The sequence below is a fragment of the Ornithodoros turicata genome, chromosome 4, assembly GCF_037126465.1.
Source record: "Ornithodoros turicata isolate Travis chromosome 4, ASM3712646v1, whole genome shotgun sequence".
Lineage (NCBI taxonomy): Eukaryota > Metazoa > Arthropoda > Arachnida > Ixodida > Argasidae > Ornithodoros > Ornithodoros turicata.
The window spans coordinates 19,668,503-19,686,284 of record NC_088204.1 but is presented as its reverse complement, the minus strand read 5'-3'; the positions used below and the strand labels follow the sequence as shown (position 1 = coordinate 19,686,284).

At 44.8% G+C, this 17,782-nt stretch overlaps 1 protein-coding gene across 4 annotated transcripts in view; it reads right to left on the bottom strand.

Annotated features, from left to right (window-relative positions):
* The window catches only part of LOC135391272 (multiple PDZ domain protein-like), a 107,638-nt gene that overhangs the window by 41,831 nt on the left and 48,025 nt on the right, over positions 1-17,782 (bottom strand). For all 4 annotated transcript variants that reach the window (XR_010421899.1, XM_064621458.1, XM_064621460.1 and 1 more), the window contains exons 14-22: positions 9,886-10,000; positions 9,603-9,792; positions 9,379-9,501; positions 8,793-8,974; positions 8,184-8,545; positions 5,729-5,833; positions 5,573-5,629; positions 5,029-5,205; positions 4,201-4,282 (exon numbers count right to left, since the gene is read on the bottom strand). Coding sequence is in view for 3 of the 4 variants with exons in the window: in XM_064621458.1 (XP_064477528.1) it covers positions 4,201-4,282; positions 5,029-5,205; positions 5,573-5,629; positions 5,729-5,833; positions 8,184-8,545; positions 8,793-8,974; positions 9,379-9,501; positions 9,603-9,792; positions 9,886-10,000 (1,393 nt within the window). In the remaining variant the exon portion in view is untranslated. The remainder of the gene's footprint in view (positions 1-4,200; positions 4,283-5,028; positions 5,206-5,572; positions 5,630-5,728; positions 5,834-8,183; positions 8,546-8,792; positions 8,975-9,378; positions 9,502-9,602; positions 9,793-9,885; positions 10,001-17,782) is intronic.

Genomic DNA, 17,782 nt, shown 5'->3' with positions numbered 1-17,782 from the left:
AGTGCTTTCTTCTTGCACTGACAATGCCTTCCGCATTTGTCGTGTATGCGAGAAGCTGCACGGTTTCACTCTGCTCTCACACGCTTGACGATGTTATATGGTTGTACTCATCACACGTGATTGTTTCCGCACACGTTTGTGTTTAGCCCTTCTCTCATTTCACAGCAAAAATCGGCGTGAGCACCTAAAAAAAGCTCGCGAGTCGCGAGCAAAATTGCTCCATGTGGGTCAGGCTTAAGGTTACATGCATTTTGCTATCATGCAGTTTAAGTGACCTTGCAGCGTTATTGTCGTCCTATGTCGAAATATCATCACATCTCACTCCTCAATTATCGCCGTCATCGCACGCGACCATGATTATTATATATCGTTGACTACCACAAATCGAAACCGAAAAAACGTGTTCGAGACGCTGGTTTCGGCTGTGCATGCAGTGGCACTGTGAACAGCGGTGTTCAGCTCAACCCCAACAACATTTCCATACGTTGAAAGATGGAAGTCACTGAAAAGGTTAGCCAGCTGTAGGACTCGAACCCACATCTTCTAGGTTACTGGTCCAGTTCTCTCATTTCCATATGTAACCGGAATTTCACCGAACTGCAGGCCAAACACGAATTTTCAGAGTTCATTGGCAATCCACTAAAGCCGTAACTGTGCAGACGATGCATGAATTAGCGTACCGCGGTTTCGCGTTTGGCTTGGGCGGACTTTAAAATGGCGGCTGCACACAAAGCACACACTTTAAAAGCAATAAAAAAAACCCCAGTGCGAGGGGACAACAAAAAGGACGAAGGACAGACAAACAGAGCACAGCACAGCAACAAACACAGCACACAGTGCTGTGTTTGTCTGTCCTTCATCCTTTTTGTTGTCCCCTCGCACTGGGGTTTTTTTATGGCTTTTAATATGCATCACCAACCTGCCCGGATTTTAACTTTATTTAAGAGAGCACTTGCCATCTTTATTTTCCTTCTGAAATATGCTCATCACTAAACCATCCCGCATTCTGAACATGTCATTGCCCTTATTACTTCCACTCTGTCTGTTTCACCAGCACTTACAATGCCAACCAGTGCCGGCCAGAGAAATTACAGGCCCCGGGGATGGGTAATGCCCTCGCCCCCTCCTCACGTCTCGATAATACAGTTCAGGTATTTATTCTTTATATGATTATGACAGGACATTGGTCCCGCAAGCCCCTGAAGTGGCCCGGGCCTCGGGGTGCCATCCCTGGCTGCCCCACCCTCTCGCCGGCCCTGATGCCAACACAGGTGTTCACTGTTCATGAAAGAGTTTTGAAGTGAAAGCTTTTTTTTTAACGGTTTTCAGCTTGCCTCATGAGAACAGCACATTGTTTCCCTGTCAAAATAATTTTACTGTACATGCGCACATAAGCATGTACAGTAAACCCTCGTTATATCGAAGTCGCTTTATTCGAATTATCGCTTTATTCGAAGTACAGTGAAATCCCCGTGCATTTACATGTATTTACAACCAGATTATTCGAACTGTGAGGAGAGCTAACTCCGCATATTACGAAGCGCACGCCCGACGGTAGACTGCTGGTCGCCACCCAAAACATTCCCGAAAGCCGCATTCCCCTTTTTTCTTTATTTTCTCCAAACACAATCACTCATGCAACCTCTTTTCCTTCCGTACAGCGAACAGTGGGAAAGTAGGACGCACGAGGGCGGTTCGTTGATATGGGTGGGAGAAAGGGGAGAGAGAGGGACCGGTCATGTGGCCCTAGCACGTGAGATGATTCACCGTTCTTCCGTGGATGGTTTTGTTTTGCGTGGTTCATTTGCTACGTGTTGGTCTTTTACGCACGATGGCTCTGCGGAAGTGTTTAAAAAGGTTTTTGTTGTGCACGTGTTGTGGCTCAGTCAGCTGAAGAAGTTGAATTTCAAGACGATGAGGAATCTGAGAGCCTGTACAGAAGAGTGCATGATCTTGTAGGACAAGAAGTGGAAGATAATTTTGATACCTTCGCGCGGGTGGACGCAAATGTTCCTGTTGTCAGACCTGTGACGAACGCCAAAATTGTGGATATTATCATCAGTCGTCGGGACGTCGACGATGTAACTTCGGACGACGAGTCAGAAGAACCCCGTGAAATACCTACGGCGGCGGAAACATGGAATATTTTGCGTCTGATTCGCAGCAGGGTAGAATGCAGCGGCGGTGATAATGAACTGATGATGTGCCTGCGGAAACTCGAAGAACATCTCCTCGCCGGCAGTGGGGCTACGCGCCAAACCCAGGTGACTGCGTTTTTTGCACGTCAATAAAACATTGTCGCGATGACATCGCATTTTCACGTTTTCCTGGGTCTGGATTTACTGTTTTTGAAGTGTCTCCGCTTTTATCGAAATACCGCTTATATCGAATTTTTTTGCGGTCCCGTCGACTTCGATATAACGAGGGTTTACTGTATGCCCTATGCTAAGGCAATACATTAATGCATATTCCTTCTTCGGCCTCCTACCGGAATGAATTCAGAATGAATTTCAAGCAAGTTGCTATTTGTCAATCAAGCAATTTGTTAATCAAGATAGTTGCTATTTGTTTCTTTGTTAACTTTCTGAGGAATTACAGACTGCTACGAATGATCTCAGGTCCCGAACGAAACAATACTTTGTACAGTAAAACCCGCGCACAAAGATCCCTTGCGCAGCGATATAGTACCCCGTACAACGATCGTTTTTACTTTTACCGTCAAATTATACATTGTCTCTATGAAGAATGGACCCATGCATAATGATAAAGTTTGCTGTTCTGAGTACCCGTACAGCGATATCTGATGCCCTCACGCTCGCAGACTAACATTGGCAGCATGCTATCCGGTGTTACACCCTTCCACGAATTGTAGGACAATGCGGGAACGGAACGGCAGGAGGATGTACGATGTACCCTCGCGCCTTTTCGGTACGGAAGTCCCGCACGGGAATTCAAGATTCCCTTCGGAGACGGTCAGTCGTACTCTGGTGACATGCTGTTTACAACATCTCTGCCCCCGCTTCCTGCTTCGACGCATTATCGATACCTCTGTCAACGATGGCGTCCCAGCCAAAGAAACGGAAAGTGATAGACTCGGATGTTAAGTTAGAGATCATCAGGGATCATCACCGCGGAACAAGGGTGACATCCATCATGCGAAAATATGGCCTATCGTAGTCAACAGCGCAGGTACAAAGCGCAAAATGATCCGAAAGTGTGCGTACGAAAAAGTTGAAGACGAATGCGTAAGCCCGCTTCATGCTGTCGACGTTCTCAAGAACATTATCGTGGAGCGCGTGCTGCCTGCTCATTACGTCGCGTACCTCGGCGCAGTTGAATGTGACGTTGTGCGTATCTGCAACGGCAACCAAAAGCAATCAAAGCAAACAAGCTATTGCAATAAAATATTGGTATTTCTACCCTCTTTCGTAGCGCCCATCACTAGCGGCGCTCACGGGATAACGCGAGACTTCCATGGGGTGGCTCTGACCTAGGTCAGCCCTCCTGTAGCGATATCCCTCGCATAACGATTAAATTTGCAATAATCGCAGATATCGTTATACACAGATTTCGCGGTACTAGATTCATATTTTGGGTGGTGAAGTGCAAGATCTTCACACAAGGTGTCCCAAGAAGCAAAAACCACAATAAACTGTCATCTCTACCCTGCCGCGTCAGGAAACTTGACACACTGACAGAAAATCATTACCACATCGAACCCTCGTTCACGCACCTTTCGGCTAGTGAATTTATTGAATGAATGTGCTTGATTTTTCTCAAAATAAGACTTTCAAAATGTAATGGAACCACTGGTTACAAGGTTTGTAAGAGAAAAACTGTGAGACTGGCTTGCTGAAACAAACAGTAAAATAAATAATTTTGGTTCTGTTCAGTTCCGGCTTAGTAAAAAATAATGGTTTTCAGCAGTTTTTTGGTTCCGGTTCGGCTCCGATGCCTGGCTGAGACAGCTTCGAATGCTGTATTTTTTTGCCAGGTTCGTTCAGTATGTTGCGTTAAATTTTGTATAGCGTAAGTAAGCTCCTGCTTCTCCGGAAGCCCCAGAAGGGGACAGTATTTGAAATAAATAAAATAAACAAAGGGCGGCACTTCTATACTGAACTGCGGCAGTCGGGTGAAGAGCTGCCACATAAAGTGACGTGTGGAAGACGAATAAAGTGCACAAGACCAAGAAGGACTCACTTGTTGTGTAGCCGAAAGAATCCTCCTCCTCTGCGTCCGAGTCGCCATCTCTTTGTAATGTTCCAGCACTATCTTGATCAATCTGCATTGCATTTTAGCAACCATGAGTTGAAGGGAACACTGATAATGGCAAAAGAGCAATGGCAAGCTGGTAAATGGTAAGAGAGATAGGGAAGAAAATATACATACAGTAGAACCACTTTATAGTAAACTGGCTGGGACTTGTGGATAATTTTACTGTATCAGGAGATTTACTATATCAGGTGTAGTTTAAAGAGAGTCAGAGAGAGTAAAGAGAGTTTATTCGATCCTGATCCTATTCTTCACCACAACAGAAACTGTCGCTTGTGAAATGGCAAATTTGTTGGCAATTTGCTTACGCGTCACATCGTTCCTGTCCACCAGTTGCAGCAACGTCATCTTTTGAAGCAGTGTCAACACTTTGTACTCACTCGTGTTATATATCTCACGACATTGATAATGTTTGCACGAGATTGAAGCAGGACCTTCAAAGTCATGCAGCCGCACTGCTCCAGGGCAGCATTGTAACGTTCTACATTGTTGCAAAGATGGACACTTCATAAACCTATAATTATAATACAAGGCCTAACATCCTCTAATGACTCGGCTAAATGTGTGGAAAAACAACACAGCCTTCGCAACTAAACTGTCCAACACTGCTATCCTTGAATGTTCCAATTTCCACAGTCCTATCAGATAGGATATGATGATTTAGATCATGATATGGTGGATCTAGAAGGTTGGGGTGTGAAGTAAGCAAAAGCACACACTCAACAAAGGTGACGAGACCAACACAAAGAAACCTACCTCTACACCTTGTGAAGTGAGGATCTTCTTGGGCTCGATGTCATCTTCCTCTCGGCTTCCTTGACTGGTGGTTCGACTCAAAATAGAACATACGCTCAGTCGAGACTCTCGAGATGCAGCTTTCTGTAGCGGACTTCTTTGCAAACTTGGGCTTGGACTACGAGCCTCCAATGAGGGCTATAAGAAAGGAAATACAGGACTTAAAACACAAACAGGCGAAAGGTAGTCATACAGTGAAACAGGGACATGCACAATAATTCAAAATGTTCGGTTCGACGTGGTCGTGAGCAACAGTGAAAACTGCTATCATGATGGAAAAAATAAATAAATAGTAGGGCTCTCTGCGTTCGAGAGGTCCACAAGGTTTTGGGTGTAGAATTTAGTTTGGTGACTTCTATCGACATAATTAGTCAAATTCTCTAATTATAAATTACTCAATAATAAAAATGTCACATGAAATTTGTTAAGTGTCTTCCATTCCACTTCCATTTTAGGTAAAAAATGTGACACACACAAGAACACACACGCACGTCAAGCATCGTACCTGCGGTGTAAGCATCCTAACCGGTTCTGGGCTTGGTTCGTCGATACTGTCCTTCGGCTGAAAATTAAGTACCAGATGATGTGACATAACAAAAATATGTGAGAAAAAATAAAAATTGCAAGTGCCACAGCAGTAATGCCAACTTTAAACACTTACCATTGGTAAAAGACTTTGAAGGTGAAACTCAACTACATTCCCAGAGTTTCGTATCACTTCCACGGCTCTGTCATGCGTGGCATCCCTCAGGTCAACACCGTCAACCTGACAGAGCGACACAGAAGAATATGTTAGTTCTCGGGAGGCATGCATGATACTAATACAGTCAAATCTCTTTAATACGACACTCGTAAATCCAACATTCTCACATTACAGCAATGGTTGAACGAGCGATACTCCTGACCTACAAGTGCCCAGTGGTTCCAGATGGCGCGTGTTCAAGCTGCACGCCAGGGGCCCTGTTCTCGTCAAAGTAATTGGCTTTGATTACTTTGTGTCTTGCCTGTCATTGGTCATTACGTTAAGAAGGCGTGAAGAACACAAATGAATGTCACGTGCCCTCAACCGATAGTCGAGCTCCTGATGCTGCAATCTTTGTGATAAAGTAAATAAAGTAGATAAAGCATGAAGGGTGCAGGATCAAATGCTTGACTATTGGTTAAGGGCGCGTGACATTCATCTGTGTTCTTCATGCCTTCTTCACGTGATGACAAACGACAGGCGAGACACAAAGTAATCGAGGTCGATTACTTTGACGGGAATAGGGCCCCTGGTTCCAGGGTGACTCATTCACTGATAATGCTCTTTGTGGCACTTGCCAATACTACATACTTAAAATAGCAGTGCACTTGGTCAAGCTGACCTGCTGCAGTCATACAGGATAGGCCATGCCTGGACCTGACCACCAGAACCAAGAAGCAGATACATATGCATCCGATTTAATGAGAGTCCTCCTACTCATCATGAACTCGTAAAGTGGGCTTAGATGGAACCTTCCTTATAGATAAGAAGATCTACTTGGTTCATAATGATAATAATAATTTGAGGCTTAACATCGTGAGACAACTGTGATCATGAGCGATGCCACGGTGATCGGGTATGTGGATTAATTTTGGCCACCTGAGGGTTCTTTAACGCGCACCAAAATCCCATAATAATACTTAATAATAATTGGGGGTTTACGTCGCGCAACAACTGAGATCATGACCGATGCCACAGCGGTCAGTCTGTGAATAGCTTTTGCCCACCTGAGGGTTCTTTAATGTGCGATGAAAGCTCACCACACGGCACCATGTATTTAAAGTCCCTCGCGGAAGACGGTGTGTCTAAGCAACTTGTACCCTGCCACCAAGTTGCTGGCATCCTCGACCGAGTTCGAACCCGCGATCTCGGGATCAGAAGGCGAACACGCTACCAACTGAGCCACCAAGGCCGGTCCAAAATCTCAACACACTACACTTAACGTCCCTGCGGAAGACGGCATGTCTGACCAACTTGTACCCTTCCACCAAGTTGGAACCCTTTCACCACACACTGCAGTTGGAACAAGATTGTGCACTGGGGCATGTTTGCATTTTTTATATCACACAGCATTGCACCTGCGCACTAACATTTGTGCCTGGCCTGGTGGCCTGGGTGCATATTAAAGCATTTAACAAATTTGCAAGAATATCTCTGAAAACTCGGGAGATATCTGCGTGCAAAAATGGAAAAACTGAAACAATTCAGGAACGGATTCTCTCAACTTTTTTGCACAAAAACTATTCAGTAGAAATTATTCGTTTTGCCACTATTTATCACCATATATGATGAGCTTTTAAATATAAAAATATAATGAAAATCCAGGAGGTCAATGGGACCTCCTTGCCTGATCTGTTGTGAAAATCAGTCTCATTGCATCCTTCATTAGATCCTACTTATTGTACTAGGTTACATTCATAATTTGATAGTCCACAAGCCCAGAGGACAGTGATTATTAAGTTATGTTTTTGTGCACTGCCACTGGTATTGAAGACTAGCTATTCTATGGGGTGGCTAGGACATTTCTGCGGCGTTTCTTGGACATTTCTTGGGCGTTTCTAGGTTGTTTCTAGGACGGACAGGGCTTTCTTTAGTGCATATCATATGCTGTTTGTTTTATTATTTTTTGGTTATGATGTCTGTTTGTTAATATGTCTGCAGAAAAAAGTAGTGGTCAAATTAGCAAGGTGAACATGGTACAATTGCACATCAAAGAACCCTTAAGTGTGCAAATTTCATCCACACACCGACTGCTGTGGCATCGCTCATGATCATAGATGTCTCGAGACCCGGAAAGCCATGAAATATCATTATCACTAACAAAACTGCACAGCGTTATGTACTGAACTATGACACAACAGTATGACACAACCACTCAATGCCAGCAAACATACCCGATGCTAAAAGCACTAATCGTTATTTGGTTCCTAGACTACGTTCACATTTAACATTGAATTAATGAGAAATAATTTGCGCATTATTAGTCTGCTCTCATTCGATAGTGAATTCAACTGCTCCCGTGGCCTTACAAACACAAGGATCTTGACTACTAGTGCACAACTCCTGGCTAGAGTACATCAAACGTATTCCTCACCTTCAAAATACGGTCGCCTCGATTAATGGTCCCCTGCCTTCCAGCCGGACTGTCAGGAAGCACATTTTTAACAAAGATACCGGACACTCCACGGAGTCCCTGGTCGCTGTGCTTGAACAAGTCTACGTGCCCCCCAACGATGCTGATGCCCAGGCTACGTTCGTGGGGCTCCCTATGCACCACAGCTTTCCTTTCGGGTCCCCATTGCTGAAGTGGGGACCCAAACTGCAGTGGCACATATCCCTTTGACGGGGACAGCAATGGGGATGGGGTACGACCCCCTGGAGATAGTGGAGGCTGGGGCGAAGGAGTTAGGCTAGAGCTGCGACTTCTAGCAGGACTGCTGTTCGGTAGGCACAGATCTGTGTGAATAAGAGCGTTACCTCGAATTTAGTAACAAAACATTTTATAAATTGTGCGCTCTTATTTGGAATTTGTCCATTTACTTAGAAAGGCATGTTGAGTTTGACGTACTGCACCAATGAAGGTACAAGCACTTTTTTTTTTTCAAAACTTTTTTTTCAGCCTGTCACACCTGCTACGCTTGGGAATTGTGCATACCCTGCACAAGCTCTTCATGAAGAGAGAAAGCAGAACAAACAAACCCACCTTTAGAATCTGAGCGTGAAGGCACCTGTGGTTGTATATTCTGGTCCAATAGCTTTGTGGTGGCATGGTCCGCAGCTGATGGTCGACGTTGCAGTGGAAGCTCTAGCGTTGACTGCCGTCTTTTGGGAACAGTTTCGACAGCAGCCATTTCCGTGCTGCACGGTTGGGCAAGGCAAGGTATGCTGCAACGTGAATGACCCAATATGAGAATCCTGTTTTCCCTCCTACATAATCTGATTATGGAAGCCTCACAACATGCTGGCAGGAGAATTTCATTCAGTTATCCTATGAGCAAGTGGCAGGAATATTCTCCAAGTAGGAAAGTAAATAAAAAAGGAAAGATCTCCGAGGAACATTTGGTACTCCAGATCACGAAACATGACGTAAAGGTTATGTTCGATTTCGGACGACAGGTTCTGCATGCTGGACCTTAAATCCCCCCTCAATCGAATCTGAGCTTCGAAGGCTTCTAAGCCAATTACGTTTCCTGCCACGTTCAAGTTGAAACTCAACTTGCACAACAGTGTTCCCGTACTGATCTTCAGTGCTAGCAATTTGTAAGACTCGCGAGCAGTGTGCTACTTACATGCTGACAGGTTCTTCTTCGGCTGCATTTACATCGGGAACAGTCGTTACTTCCGGGATATTGGGTACATCACGTATATCTTGGTCGGGGGTTTTGCTGTTCACTTCTCTCAGGTAGCTGATACTGCCAGCAAAGAAAAAAAGAAAGAAAGAAGGGAAAAAAGGAAAACTTACACAAAAGCCACTCAGTAAAAAGAAAGTGTGAAGGAAAATGCTGCTGCTCACAAAATGGTGTTGCGACTTTGCGCTTGAGCAAGTATTTCTTCAACTTCTTCGTTTTTCTTCTCCAAAAGAAGTTGGTCGTTTACAGAAAGTACAACGTCCCCAGGTTTAAGCTCTCCATGTTCCATGGCGATAGAGTCTGGTTCTACTTTCGACACGGTCCAGACGCCGTGCTCGCAGCTAAGCGATAACCCTGGGGGGAGCCACACATTCACAAACTTGGAATCAGTCAACCTCCATATTTTCCTGGGCTTCGTTATCTTTAAAGCGGCTCTGCTCGAATTACCTAGTGGTTTTCCAGAGTTCTGAAGAATAATGGTCCCAGATGAGGCATTCCAGAGCTCTTCGCTAGACTGCAGAGTGTGATCCAGAACTGCTGTGCTGTTTTCTTTCGGTTCAAACTAGACAGAAGAACATCACAGGAATCTGAGCAACGTGCTAACACATACACACAGAGTATGGAATGATTTTGCCCCATGAAATACCAAAGACATCTTCTAGAAACTGCATGTTGAGATGCAGACAGGAATTGGCCCAAGATTTCTCATCTTAAAGGAGCACTGAAGTGACACCCAATATTTTGGCTTTGTCTTTGGCTGTGGCATGTTCTGTGCAACACATAACACGTGCTCCTGCGAAAGAATGACAGGCACAGGTGACATGCACCGTGCGCAGCCAATGTTCCGCACACCTTTAAGAAATAATCCACTCTTGGAAAGTGCATATAGGAGAACATGGGAACGTCATGATATAGTCCGGTCCCCTGGCACGTGAGTCATGATGTAGACCGGCGCAGCTCCAGCAAGTACAGGGTGTGTGCAGAAAAACATGACCCGCATTTTTACATGTAACTCGTTGTCTACTTAGCCGAGGAACTTCCGGTGGCGCACGACGGCATATTTATGCGTGCGAAAGCTACAAAAAAATCCTGGAAGCCATACTCAGTGTAAAAAAGTAAACAGAGCGCGAAAACATGGGCTTCCATGCATTAGAATAGGGCGGTCATGACAGTGCATGGTAGTGCATTTCGGTCTCAGGAGAGTTATGTGCAGGCACCGCTAGGGGTACTGCCGATGAGCATCCATGTGGGACATCGTTTCGCTTTATGCCCTGATAGCTCCCCTAGCGGTACTTGAACACAACTCTCCTACGTCCACCGTGTTGCCCTTTCACATACACCCTGTTGTCCACCATGTTGCCCTATTCTGATGCAAGGAAGCCGACGTTTTCGTTGTTCCGTTTATTTTTTAAGCTGAGTATGGCTTCCACAATTTTTCTGCAGATTTCGCACGCATAAATGCGCCATCGTGCGCCACCGGAAGTTCGTTCGTTAGGTAGGCAACAAGCTATGTGCCCAAATGCGGGTCATGTTTTTCTGCACACACCCTGTATAAGCAGCACGTGAGGTAAGATGAAAGAAGAAAGGTACGGGGACTTTTCGATGTCACGCAAGGATTGTGTCCGCTGTCCACGGCTGCTTTCTCCGACAGTTTTTGTGAATTTTATTGCGCCGTGATGATACACCACAAACAAAAATATTTTGTGCGGCGACACGAGATGGACAGCTTGACAGGGGTTCAAGCCATGTTAAATGTCACCTCATTATTCCTTTAAAGGGGTGTAGGAAATGGGTGAAGGGTGCGTGCGACACCCTTGTCAGCCGGCTATTATTGTACATGTTTATGTAAAATGTGGTTGCATTAGAATATTTGGTTAGCGAGGGGCTGTAAGATCTTTGAGGGAGGGGTTAATATGGGGGGGGGGTGGGGGGGTTACTTGGGAAAACCCCTGGACACAAGTAACCCTCCTGCAGCTTTATTTTTTTACTGCGTGGGACATGTCACATATCCCGCATATGAAGACTTACTCTCACACTCAAAATTTAAGTTAAAGGAGAACAACCAGCTCACAGCTGTGTACTCCCATAAGAACTGCATGAACAGCTGCACATATGAAGTTTTTCATAGATGTTAGCATTGCTCCTTGGATGTTTTGAAGGACTTTTTATTGCATGGCCACAATCAGTTCCATTATAGCCTCACCTGATTGTCTTGAACTGGGAGTTATGGTGCAGGGGTTAGGATGCTTTACCTTTCAATGCCACAACAATAAACCAATGCAACAGAAGGAAGGCATCACCTGACATATCCACTAAGTTACGTGTGCATTTCAGTGGCTTGAATACACCTGCATCAAGCATACAAGGATGGCTTCGTCTACCCCATGATTGAAAGCTAATTCTTGAACAGCGCAGCCATTACAACAGAACATAACAGAGCAAGGTTTTTAAAGGAGGTTGTGGCCCCAAGTTATGCAGGGTAAATATGAAAGCTTGCTATTGATGCTTATGTTAACTTGATTTCCAAGTTTTAAAGCAAAGGGAGAAATAGATATGCAGAAATTCAGCACTGGAAATACGTAAACTTTTCTGGCTGCAGTTGAAAGGAAAGGAAAAATACTTTGGGAGGGTTTCTGCATGAACTGTACACGGGGAAAAGAATTTCACCCAGTTTTAATGAACACCCCCTTCTGGCAACACCATTGTTTGGCTGGCTGCAGGAAAGGTCATGTGCTCATGGGAACCAATAGGTACGGCAGAGGTGCTCGCTCTCAGACATCAGAGCTCGACACGGAGGTGTGTGCAAGGGTTTGCATCTCGCTTACTGTGTGTTGAAAAATGATTATTTCTTCATCAATGCTCTGGCATGCTGTACTGCATGCTGGCATGCTGCTCCACTAATTCAATGAATGTAATGGACCACATCTACCTACGTGACGACCCCTTTAAACATTGCATCCAAGTGCACATTGATTTGTAGTGTTCTTGATTAGGAGTAAGATGACAACTCCGTTATGTTTGTTTTTACATTTCTTACAATAACTTATTCACATGAGCAACTTAAAGTGTGATCGTATCGCATTAGATCAATGGCATGCACTTGGGTGAATCACAGCCCTGCACATAAAACGCACCTCGCTAGAGGGGAGACTCATTTCAGAAGAGAGAAACCCAAGACCATCATGGCTGCCACGATGAACGCCTGACAGTGACTTATTCAGACAGCCACCTCAAAATATTTTTGGCAACATACCAATCGCTTTCTTTCCTGTACACCCCCTACAGGAGGGGAAGGGGCTTTGTTATTTCAGCCTTAGTCTAACATAGCGAAATGACATATGAAGCTGTTACAATGAAACTGTAATAATGACATCTCCCCCCCCCCCGTTTTTTTTGCACCAACCCCTTGTGTTTGCGATTCTGAATGCACCACTGATACTAGTGATGGGCAGATACAGGTCCTAGGATTATTATACATGCTTTGCTTAAGAGCACGGATGCTGTACGATTCATTCTACTTCCGAACCCAGGTGACAAATGTCTGCAATCCCAAGCGGTTTATGAAGCAATTTCCACTTTAAACCACTTACGTACAAAGTGGTTCAAAGTGGTTTCAAGTAGAAATAGTTTCATAAACCACTTGTAACTGCAAACATTCATTTGTCACCTGCAAACCTCGTCGCATTAAGCATAACCATATTAGTGACCAGTCTGTCTCTAGCTCCTCCTCTACTACAAGTACAGTACCATGCACCTGGCATCACGAGTACTTAAGGTACAATGCAAAGTATCGTACAGCAAATGAACTTAGTGAAGTACTTGATACTAGGCAAACTTGCTTAACAAACACAGCAAATTTAGTGTGTGAACATAATTGTTTTGATTGGCCTTTAGCAGGCATTTCTGCAAGTATTTCAATTAAGCCCGGTAGCTATGAGCACTTGACAGGAAAGTACTAGCGAAAAGTAGTTAAGATACTGCACAAAGTACACAATCTAAAATATACTTGAAATAAATTTCTAGGGTAGAAATGTACTCAGAGTAATATCTGAGTTCTGCAGAACTCAAGTGCCTCCCCATCACTGGAAAACACCAACAATCGGAAAACGTTAAAAAATAAGGAAAATAGGAAAAATGAAGAAAAAAAAGTGGAAGGCTCACAGTGTCCATAAATATTACTTTGTCTATTCAAAGGTTGTCCATTCGTTTTGCCCACATCTGACAAAATCGTCATACGTACAATACGTCTTTGGGCTTTGAAATGGAACATTATATTAAATCTCTTATCAGCCCCAAGGGGGAGTGCAACTGGTTAATGGTAGCTTTTGGTTCTGATTCTGACTTCTTATATTGATGATAGGCTTCCTATTCCATGTCAAAAGTGCTCGCCACTGCAGATCTAGTACAGGACTTTCAGACACTGGAGCGTCACAGTTGAGCTCCAGCCAACTTTTTCAGCACTCATTTGTAGCGCATGTTTGTGATGGCCAATCAGGAATCTGTTGTACCCAATGATACTGCTTTCTTTCCTGGTTTTGGTGCAGTGTTGGTGTCATGATGAACTGAAAAATGGTGGGCGTCCAATTTCCCATTTGCCAAGCTAATCGAGCCAGTGCGTCCGCATAGCGTATGGAAATCAAGAATCAACACTGGACTAAACGGAGCTGCATCACGTCGCCAATGAGGTCTTGCAGGGCTTGAGCTGCCGAGCCGGCCAAGCGTTGTGTGCTCTGCTTTGCAAGTGAGAACACAATGGTAGAAAACAATGCTTGGTTTCCAGATGCGTTTTCCAGTGCTCTAAAGCAAAGTACTGTATGTAAGAACAGGCCCAAACAAAGCACAGACTTTCCTCTAAAGTGGGACATGTGTGCCACATAAAAGTTAATAGAGGAATAAATTATGATTAGATGAGGCTAGTTCTGTGGTCATGGCCTTCTGGACGCCAAAGGACCAGAAGATGAGGTTCTTTAGCTATGCGCCGTTCAAGAAAACATAATGTTATCAATGGAAACTAAATGCTAGAGGCAGGGGTCATACGCATTCACGCTTCCATGGAGCCACATGAAACAGGCCAGAAATGGCAGTTCATCACAGGGTTAGGTATGTATTTGCATGAGCATGTAAAACGTCCATGTTAGAATTGCAGACAGACATTTGGACAGTAGGCTAAAGTGACCGTATTCCTCTGACAACAAGGTGGGACCATATTGGGTAAAAGGGTTGTGTGTGTGTGTGTGTGTGTGTGTGGGGGGGGGGGGGGGGGGGGGGGGGGGGGGAGGTGCTGCCGGTCAACAAACCACATTCTTTTTAGTTTGCGTTTTTCCTGCACTGTTGTTACTATTACTAGAGGAGGAGTAAAAAAATAATGCCTCCTAATTTACAACAACTTTACTTAAAAACCGGTCAAATTTTAGTGGATCCACATTTTCGGCATTTATTCCTGGGGAGATTCCGCCGGCGCTTTTTAGCATTTATATGTTTTGTCAGATTCTGAGAGCTTCCACATTTTAAGACATCTGCACAAAAAAAAAAAAAGAAAAAAAAAAGAAAAAGAGAAAGATTCCAAAAAATCTGCAGCTATAATTATTCATACAAGGAGGGCGGTTCAGTAGTGGAACATGAAGAATTTCCTTTCGTTTGTTGGAGGGTTCCACGTGTACTTGAACCCCCTTGACCTACTGATAGAAGTGTTACAGGGGAAGGTGTTTCCCTGAACTAGAGGCTAGTGGCTCTACATGCCAGTATTCCCCGCATTCCACATGGAAACGAGGTGAAGGAAAAACGAAAATGTGATGCCACAGAGAGAGAGAGAGAGAAAATGCAATCAGGCACTGGCATTTTCGGCATGTTGCACCATATGCAAGCGTATGATTCACAGTTTTTCCCAATATGGCGAATTTACAAAAGAATATTCGGCAGGTGTTTTTCAGCATTTTTTGGCAAATGCCAAAAACTCGGAACCCTAATTATAGCCTCATGTCTCCTATACGTGAAGCTACTGCTCAACATAGTCAGCGTTACTTTCAACGCATTTACACCATCATCGAACCCAAGCGTCAAATCCAGCTTGGGAAAAAAATCTGGAGGTTGCTTTCTGACACACAACTTTACACTGGATTTAACGTAATCCAACTCTTGAAACAGTGGACCACGTAGGCTGTGTCCTCCATCGGACCAAGCAAGAAGCCTGAGGGTGCAAAATCTGGGTTGTATTGTGGACGAGGCACAACAAACCACCCCATTTTGACAATCGCGGCCGTGAATAGTGAAGTGTGTGGTCGCGCACTGTCGTGGTGAATCCGTACGGAATGGATATCTTTATGCGGGCATTTCTCCCTAATGGCCTCTTTCAGCTTCTAAAGTGCACTGACGTAGATTTTGCTATTGACTGTTTTTAAGGTGCATCAGAAAATCACCGAAAATAACACTGTGTGTGTCCTGGATGTCACACGGTTGTCATCTGTCGCTGATGTTGATAGGCGGTCACTCCTCGGCTTATTCGCAATTTCGGTTTTCTCCTCGTTGAAACCCCTTCTACGGATTTCCTGGAGAGCACAACCCTCTTGCCAAAAACTCATTGGTGGCTTTTTGTCTCAGTGTCTGATCCATGGTTGCAATCATGCAATTTGAAAAGCAAAAGTGTGAGTACATGAACCCTTCCAGACACTACTGCATAGGAATTTACTGACATGGAGGCATTACTTTTTGACCACCCCTTGTATTTTGCATTTTACGTATGTACTACCTGGCACACACATCAAATACTGTGACTAGAATGCGTTCTCTTCGGTGTCTCGATGCCTGCAGACACGAAGGGAATGTCCTACACCAAACTTTTCGCTGAACTTGCACTTCAGCGCCACAATGATTTATCACTACACCAAGACCATGCTTCCACCAAAGCAGCTTGACGGGAAATCGTGCGTGAGTGAGCTTTGCTTTCGACAAGAATTTGAAGGAGAGTCCAAGGGTTGAGAAGCTCCCCCAGCACATCTGCCACTCTGGGACATGGGAATGGTTCAATAGCGAAAAATGTTAAGCAGGCTCCCATTGGCTAGATTGCGGAAAGATGGCAGCCGTCACAGGGTCATACGGAAGTTGCTAGTTCTCCGCTGCTTAGCCACATCTTTTTCTTGTTCAGGGTTTGTTGCAGCTGAAGCACGCTGTCCCACAAGCAGGCTAGTGGTTCAGCACGATTAGGACATATGGTTACTTTATAGTAGACTCCTCACAGATCATCCAGATGGTCATTACTATTGCCAACATTTTTACTTACTATTGTCAACGTCTTTACTTACTGGCCAGTTCAGCTTGCAAGTCACTTAAAAACCTGCAGGAACAAGCAGACTTACCCAAAATGCCTCGGAGGCAATGATTACCAGATTTACTCTACTTGACACACCGGCAACTTAGATGCCTGAATTATGCCCGTATTTGCTCCTGCACGTTTCTTATGCCGACCTTAGCAGCATAGCCAGCTCTATGACACAGTAACCAACAGCAAGCACTGCTTTTCTTCACATAATTACCCCCCCCCCATTTTTAGGTAAGGAGTGTTAAGTAGGTTGTTTAAGCGAAGGTGTTATGGCTGCGTTCCAGAACTCACCCAGGTCGACCCGAGAGTTGAGGGTAGCTACTCTTTGCGTTGATCGACTTACGCTACTCCCTATCTAAGAGGGTAAATCGCTGTGACTGCTGGTAGAGGACCAGGTTCCTCGTCAGGGATCTTAATCCCTTTTGTAGCTGGCTCTCCTTTCTTTTTGGAAATAAAATAAAATAACAATGAAAATGAAAAAAAAAAAAAATGAAGCGGGAGTACTGACGTCAGAGCTGTCATCTGCATAAAAATCTATGGTCGTCTGCTTGTGCTGCTGCTTGTCTGAGCTGCATTGTAAAGGAAGCAGGGAAGCTCCAGTGTGGATTTTGTGCCGATGTTTTCAGAGCAGCATGCACAGAACCATACATGCAGCACATATCAGTTCGTTGCATGTGAAGGCCGAAAGCTGTTTCTATGCGTTTTAGAGCTAGCTGCAGACCAGAACAGCGCTACCGTTTCTCGGAGTGCGTGGTAAATACCCCAATTCATGACGTGAATGCCTTACGAACTCACACAGATGACCCCACATCGCCATCAACGCCGTCACAGCAAAGCCAAGCAGCGACCAGTGGTTCCGATGTCCCGGCACCCAAATGTCACTGTCGTCTGCTGTCGTCATGTCAAGAATTGTACTCGCGCCCGTTCCACGACCAACTCGAGGGTAGCCTACCCTGGTAGGCTATGGTCACGTGGTACAGCTCTGTCACGTGACCGACTCCTACTCAAGGGTTTGTTTGGGAACGCAGC